The sequence below is a fragment of the Sinocyclocheilus anshuiensis genome, unplaced genomic scaffold, assembly GCF_001515605.1.
Source record: "Sinocyclocheilus anshuiensis isolate Anshui unplaced genomic scaffold, SAMN03320099.WGS_v1.1 scaffold532, whole genome shotgun sequence".
In the NCBI taxonomy this organism is placed as follows: Eukaryota; Metazoa; Chordata; class Actinopteri; order Cypriniformes; family Cyprinidae; genus Sinocyclocheilus; species Sinocyclocheilus anshuiensis.
In genome coordinates, this window is record NW_015555819.1 from 1,057,832 (window position 1) to 1,066,139 (window position 8,308).

At 37.0% G+C, this 8,308-nt stretch overlaps 1 protein-coding gene across 1 annotated transcript in view; it reads left to right on the forward strand.

Annotated features, from left to right (window-relative positions):
* LOC107675245 (ATP-binding cassette sub-family C member 8-like) overlaps nt 1–8,308 on the forward strand; it is an 80,376-nt gene that overhangs the window by 54,969 nt on the left and 17,099 nt on the right. Inside the window, exons 20-25 of the mRNA XM_016469523.1 lie at nt 1,019–1,117; nt 2,400–2,484; nt 2,919–2,999; nt 3,071–3,208; nt 6,030–6,155; nt 6,846–6,942. Coding sequence (XP_016325009.1) covers nt 1,019–1,117; nt 2,400–2,484; nt 2,919–2,999; nt 3,071–3,208; nt 6,030–6,155; nt 6,846–6,942 — 626 coding nt within the window. The remainder of the gene's footprint in view (nt 1–1,018; nt 1,118–2,399; nt 2,485–2,918; nt 3,000–3,070; nt 3,209–6,029; nt 6,156–6,845; nt 6,943–8,308) is intronic.

Genomic DNA, 8,308 nt, shown 5'->3' on the forward strand with positions numbered 1-8,308 from the left:
AGTGTGCGTGTGTGTGTGTGTGTGTGTGTGTGTGTGTGTGTGTGTGTGTGTGTGTGTGTTTCTAGGGAATCACAAAAGAAGAAATTTTAAATCTGACATGCCAAATATACAATTTGGTATTTATCATTAACTAAAATTAATACTGAAATTCAATTAAAGCAAAATTAAAATAAGTGTTAAAATAAACGTAAAAAAAGACAAAATTATAATAATAATATCGTCTCTGACTACTGTGCCTTTAAGACTTTTTTATGTAAATTATATTCATTGTGATTGGCTAATTTTTGCTTACCAGCATATTTTACACTATTATTATCGTATCTGTATATAGTTTTGTCCTAACTAACTGTGATCACAATGATTTTGCCGGTCTATTGTGTAGCCCTGCCCACAAAGAAATCTTATTGGTCAACAGACTGCATAGTATTGCTCTATATTGACTATAAGATCAAGTTTCACTTATTTATGCATATGTAACAACAGTTCATAACAATAGACAACATGACAAAATTCCTTAAACTAAAATTAAAATAAAAAAAATATAAAAGTAAAAGCTAATTCTTTTTTTTTTTTTTTTTTAATAATGCTATAATGGTATATAAATGATACTAAAATAACACTGTAATCACCACAAAAAACAACAGTTCATAGTGACCACATCTGCTCCAATTAGGGAAAAACATAAAAGTTACATAAAAGTGATGACTCGTACATATATTTCAGCTTTCTGTAAGAAAAACTTAAGATGCTATTTACTAAATAAATTCCCCTCCATTGTAGTTCTCAAATAAAAATATGGCACAAGTTGAAGTTGACTTGAAATCTAAACATCATGAGTTAACAACAACAACATTCAGGTTCAGCAAATGGTGACATAATTATCATTTGTTTGTGTACTGTTCCTGTGAATAATGATTTTTTAGAGTAGGTCAGCCTTGAACAAGCCTTTCTTTTATATTTAAGAGCAACATTGGTGTTGTGAAGGAGGTCACTGATGTTATGGCAACCCCTCTGACAGGAAAAGAGGTGCTGTGGCATATGCTTCCCAGAAGCCCTGGCTCCTAAACACCACTCTAGCGGAGAACATCACTTTTGAGATGCCTTTAATAAAGCAAAGGTAACTGACCTTCATTTACTCCATGGATTTGTTGCCCACACATTTATCTTTTAAAAAAAGCCACCATATGGCATCTAGGTCCAATGTTTCTGTCTAATGGGCCTTCTGTACGCATTAACCTGTGTCTAGCATCCAGTTGCTCTAGTGATGTACAAAAGTCAAGTGTTTATTCTTCTTTTTAGTGTCCATTTGTCAATACAAAAGCGTCCTCTATTCCCATCTGACATTCAATCATTATTGCCTCTTTAAACTTCAGTGACAGTCATTAGACAGATGTGGCCTTCAGTAAGTGTCTCTCTGATACGTGTCAGCAGTGTCTGTACTCAAAGTACATTGATCTATTTATTTGCTTACAGCCCACTTGTAATTTTAAGACGCTCTCACAGTAGCAAAATTCTTTGGCGAAAAAGTCCATTGTCTGCTGTCAGTAGTGTAAAAATATATGAAGCACAGATTACATGGAAGTCACTTTCAAACCTTTCTGTTCGTCAATGCCGCAAATTTGTGTGAAAAACATGCAAAATCGGTGTGGGGAAATGTGAAATTCCAAATCATACAGATTCCTATTGAAATGACTGGATTTCGCCAAGCAATGGCAAGTGTTACTGCACCTTTGGGCAAAGTTTCTTTTGCTAATTTATTTTTTCATGACTGTTTGCCACTCTTTGACTCTCAGAATCTCAGCTCTGAGGTTGCTAATCAATGGTATTTGCTTCTATTGAAGCTGTCAGCCGCATAATTTCAACTTAATCTTGCAATAATTGTTTAGAAATAATTGTGCGTAAAAAAATACCACCAGAGTCGCAACAAGCAATATGCGCTAAAAGCGCTTTTTAGTTCCACCCACTTGTGTATGTGTGTGTGTGTATATATGTATACTTATATATTTAAAATGACTAGTTTTATATTTCTCTGTCATTATTAATTTGATTAATGTCATTCGCAATGGTTCATGGGATTGTAGTTCTTTCCCTCATCAAAGCTATGATGTACACAGTCTTGTACACTTGCATTTTTGTCTGATTTTCAAATACTTTTTTGCTGCAAATCAAAGTTTGTCATGTTATGATTCACCTCATACCCACTTGGCTTGGTTCATGGCTCATAACACTTTAACAAAGATTCATTTTTGACAGAGTCCATGCAGAGAATCAGTCATTCATTATTAACCACTAATTTTATTTCGACATCAATATTTCAAAAAGTACTAAAGCTAGATTACCACATAGTATTAAGTGACTAGCCAGCTGTGCTTCAGTCTCATATCTGTTGTTGTTTCCAGGTACAGAGTGGTAATTGAAGCATGTTCTCTCCAGCCGGACATTGACATCCTGCCACAGGGGGACCAGACGGAGATCGGAGAGCGGGTCAGTGTGCCACCCATGTGACTTGGGTGACGCATTTCATTACCAGCCATCTGGAATGGCTTTAGTACTGCAAATGGTGGAGTTTCAGTAATGATGGGTCATATTGAATTCCACTGATAAACATACATAACATATTCCTCATGTTTCAGTATCCAGGCAGCCATTAAAAAGGCACCGTCTCTTTTGTTTACTCTCAGCTATTTAGTTCAGGTCACATTTAAGGCAGCCTGATGTCGTAAATGGCTTTCAGGTTGTTCCTAAAAGCAGTCTTCCAGCTCATTTAAAGAGTTCAGTCAACATGATCAATACACATGCCAAGTGTGTGCGGTACGGTTACCCTAACGACTTCTACCCCCTGCCCCCTTCCTAATGAGGTGTTTTATCAATACAGACTTGTTGGTAACTTTCCTCTTCCTATTCTTTGCTCTTTCCAGGGCATTATTCTTTCTGGAGGCCAGAGGCAACGAATCGGTGTCGCTCGAGCTCTTTATCAAGCCACCAATGTGGTGTTCCTGGTAGGTCCAGATATAGCTATACATGCAAATCAGTGAAGTGAGACGTCAATTAATTTTTTCTTTTATCGTAGGATGATCCATTCTCAGCGCTGGACATTCACCTGGGTGATCACCTGATGCAGGAGGGCATTCTTAAACTACTGAGGGAGGAGAAGAGGACGGTGGTGCTCGTGACACACAAACTACAGTATCTCCCACATGCAGATTGGGTACTTCATATGCAAATACACTTATTTAAAGTTCTTTCCCTATAGAAAGTGATTTAAACCAGTTGGTCAGAATTTTGATGGCTATATCAGGATTAGGCAGAAGAGCAGACTTGGAATTTTGACTCTTCTCTGTTGTAGGGCTGGGCGATATAGCTAAAAAAATTATCAACGATATAATGTTTCATATCGTTCGGTATAGATAATTATTGACATTTTTTATAACCTTTTTTTAAACAAAGAGCAATAGAATTTTTTTTTTTTATTTAACCACTGTATTTTTAAATTAACCCAATTTATTGAGACAAACAACAAATAACAAAATGTTAAAGTTTTTTGTTTAACAATCACACACAAAATAATAATTAAACAAATATCTAATTTCTAATGTTAAGGAAACTTTTGACATCCTGAGGCCACAGGAGGGCGCAATGAGCAAAATAATGCAGCACATTTAAATTGTCAACACAAGGAAATATCTGTCTATAAAAAAACGTGCATTACGTCTAAATTAACTCATAAAAATCTCATTTAATTTCGTAAATTGCATAAACAATTATGAACAAAACCGCATCATGTATTTATGCACTGCTTAATCCAAAGAGCCGAAGCAACGTTCACGTAGATTGCATTTAAAAACATGAGATGCAGTGAAAAGGAATAAACCTCCACAAATTCGTGACGTGTTTTCTAAAAGTTTAAACTGTTTTAACTTTGCATGGCTTTCTATACATCTCTTGTGAGAGACGCGAGTGCAGCAGTCATTTGTCCGTCTAAACAATACGCTGAATATGCGTTCTGTGTGAATGGCTTGGTTTCGGTTTTAACCTAATCAAGATCTTCTCCGCATTGAGCTTCTATATTTCTCTAATATTTTGAATGAATAACGCAGCAGCGGCGCGTCTCGTGGGCTAGACTAACAAAACATTCAAATGAAACAATGTCACTTACATCAAAGAACTTTTGCTTACATCATCATCACCGCATCTCGCGCGCCACTAATGACGCTCCCTGATGCACTCCTAACATTCAAATGCAAATGTTTATTTTAAATTCGACTAATATTCATTTTTTTATTCACAATCTCCTCATCACAGGCAGGCATAGCACTCATTTCAGCATCTGTTCGTGTTTGTGTGTGCTGTCTGCGTCACTCATAGCACGTGCCTATATCGTGCGCTATATCGAACATTTTTTATACCGTTATCAAAGAAGGTGTACCGTCGATAAATATCGATACCGTTTTATCGCCCAGGCCTACTCTGTTGTATTGGAAAGAGAAAAAGCAAAAGGTGAGCTCTGAGATGTAGAAGCCTAATTTAAAAGTCAAATCTCACAAAGGCTGAGCTATACTTATGAATTATTCACCTTCATTCATCACCTGTCGTCTACCCACAGAACCTACAGAAATCATTTCTGAGGAGCCCTCAGAAATTATTTCTGTAGGAATGCGTTTAATTTATAGCCCAATACAAGCCTGTTCTAAAGGATGAATTAATTTGGTTTCTGTCATGTTTTCACCTGCAAATCCTACTAACACGATTCATTATAGATCACATTGAGTAAAATAGACCATCTGGTCAACAGAAAAATCTAATTCAATTCCCATTTGGCCACTGTTTGCAATAAGAGAAATCAAACTGCCAACCAAACCAAAGCCGTTCAACCAAAATAAGGTCACTGCAGGTTTAGAATAAGCAAATCATTCTCTTCTTTCCTAACCTGATTTTGTTTTTCACCAACAAGAAATGTTCCACATTCAGACACCTTATAAGATGTAATAGGCACAAATGCTGTACTCAGACATGTCTCTCAGGAAACACTTCTTACAATGCACCAAACTCCTACATTTTAAGCTCAGTAGCAGGAAACACTACTTTTAAAAAAGTGAGACATTACATTTTTGCATTGCTTCTAATAAAAGTAACTACATATGTTACTTTCAATTTCTCTCTTCCAGAATGGAAGCACTATTTTACTTTTTACTTCTACTTTAAAAGAATATTGCAGGTTCAGTACAAGTTAAGCTGAATTGACAGCATTTGTGGCATATGTTGATTACCACACACACACACACACACACACACACACAAATCTTATTTTTTTTAATACTTTGTGCTAATCAACATGTCATAGGTGTGGTCAATTGTGATTAATTTTTAATTAACCTAGGATATTACTTTATTTAAAATAAAATGATAAATTAACTTAGAAGTTACATTAGAAGTGGATGAGATGTATGAGAATGTGAGAATCTCCTATAATTATCCTATAATTATTTTCCTTGCCTCAAGATATGTTCCCTGAAAACACCTTGAGATCGTACACAGTAAATCTGTTTTGTTTTAAGGTGGTTTAGATATGTTTACTGGAAAAGTTTTGATATGTTTGTTTCCTAGATATAGTTTGATTGCAAACATTTCTTTAGTTCATTAAAAAGTAAATATGCATAGTTCCAAATGCTTTGACCCAAAATATCCAACCAGAGAAAACATTTTCATGAAATTGTAATTCTCAAGTCGATTTGTTGTTATCATCAGCCTTGTTATAAGAAATAAATACAGCCCCAGTCTCTCTCAAACTGGCTCTGGGTGATGAATTGCCTTGTTAAAGTCTTCCTCCTTCTGGTACTAAATAAATCACCAGTGGTCAGACAAGAGTTTTTTTAACTCCCTGTTGTTTAGACATAGTCACTTTAAGCTGACAGATAGAAAGGGTCAGGTTTGCTGTTAAATATTGGCTTTACTTCTCATGGGGCATTAAAAATATCCACCATCTTATATGTGGCAAATGAAGTAATAATTGAATGTTGTTTCTTTTGTAGATCATTGCAATGAAGGATGGCAGCATACAGACAGAAGGGACGTTAAAGGACATCCAAAATTCTCAGCCTGAGCTCTTCGAGCAGTGGAAGACTCTAATGCACAGACAAGACAAAGAATTTGAGAAGGTAGTCTTCAGAAAGTTAATGAGATAGTAGAGGAAGTGATTTAAAGGGCAAGTTCATTAGTTTTGCTTTGTAATGCCAAATTCAGTTGACCTTTTTGTTGACATTCATTTGCATTGTTTGAGAGATTGGAAAAGTAATCTCTATGTTTATGCTGACAAAATATAAGCTCGGAAATCAAAAAGACAGGACACAGTGGATACACTGAGAAGAGAATGCATGTAAAATGGGACCTAAATAGACAAAACAGGGACTGTAATAAACTCAAGTCTCCAAAAAAGTGTCTAATATGCCATCTAGTGGCCAACACAGCCTCCAATCAGGTCATTGAACTGTCCTTTTGTGTTAAAAAATACATTAAGCATCAGGACATACCTCGAGGAACTGTGTTGGGCCCCTTCCTGTTCATCTTCTACATGGAATATCTTACAAAACTACCTGCAGATGTTCTTTATAGGCTCCTTCATTATAGGCTCAGATCTTTCAACATGTGTAGGAGGATGTAAGGATGTTCTTGCAGAACAGGTCATCTCAGGCCACTATTATTCAGTGGATCTTTTCAGAAACCCAAATACTCAGGCAAAGAATTGGAAACAAATCATAAAAAGAATGAAATTGACATTTGATTTATGCTACTTAACTAGCCAAATATACTAAACAGAATACGCTGTTCTCCATTATTTTGTGTTCCAGGAGACAGTAGATGAGAATATGACGGTGCTGGAAAGAAAAAACTTGAGGCGAGCCATGTACTCCAGAGAGGCTTTAAAGACTGAGGAGGAAGAGGAAGGTAAGAGTAGATAAACATGCGGCAAAACACTAATATGAGCTTTTTATTTTTTTGTATTTAGAGAGTTTGTATTACATGCTTATCTGATACAATAACGGATTTTTCCTGCAAGCTCCTTGCAATTAAAAGACAATGGGTTGTTGCATTGTTAACTATGCAAGCACCTGGTAGGAATCCTCATAAATCTTCATTAAAGATCTGTGTGACAGGAGAGTAGTAATACCTCTTGTTCCTTTTTGCAGTTTTTTTGTTTTGTTTTGTTTTGTTTTTTTGCTGACTGCAGCATTGAAAAAAAGCCAATTATCTGATTGCAACACCCTCTGCAAGTCCTGATGCCAAAATGTTTGGATGCCCACTCTCACCACCTGTCAGGAAGCTCAGGATGCACTGACAGATGGCTGAGGTCCCTGGTCTTGGTGGCAAGCCTAGACTGAGCATTGTAATGAATCTGTACTTAAGAAATAAGATCCTTCTGAGTGGAACAGGGCAACATATTGGCATCATCCAGAGGTCTCTTCCTGCAATGAGGAAATTGCAATTGGTATAGAGCAAAGCTAGACAGCCCTGACTCTGGAGGGCTTCCTTCCTGCAGACATTAATTAGCTAGTTTAGGTGTTTTTGATTACGGATGGAGCTAAACTTTTTGAAAGGGTTGGCTGCCCCAGTATAGAGAATATGGCCATAGTTGTTTAAGCTTTGTTTTTGTTGTGTTATGCATAATTTGTGAACATTTTACAACTTGAACAAGTTTAGTAACAGGACACTTTTGCTCTTGCTGCTTTCTTGATGTTCACCTTCCCCGAAGCAACTCCTTACTACAGGGGGGTCCAATTCTAATCCTGGAGGGCCGCTGTCCTGCAGAGTTTAGCTCCAACACTAATTAAACACACCTGAACTAATCAAGGTCTTCAGAACCTCTGTTAGAAACTTTCAGCCAGGTTGTTTGAGCAGGTTGGAGCTAAACTCTACAGGCCGTTGGCCCTTGTAGGAAACCCAGAAGCAAAGACAAGGAGACTCTTGGTGTATCTTTAAGTTGGTTCTTTTTTGACAAAGTCCTGTGTGGACCTGCAGACTAAGGCAGGCATACATTGTATTTTATAGGCATTCAGTGGTCAGTCCTTAAATGTGGTGATCTTACACACAGCCTCAGAAGTGACCACTTACCGAAAACATCAAAAGACAATACAGGAAATCACCCCCCACTGCGATCTCCAGCAAACCTATGGCTCATTTCCACTGAGCGGTACGGTACAGTACAGTTCAGTACAGTACGATTCGGTAATAAGTACCCTTCTTGATAGGCGTTGTGTATGCCGGAAAGTAGCGATCGACGATAAAGCGCGACAATAAGCACAACTCAGCTGAC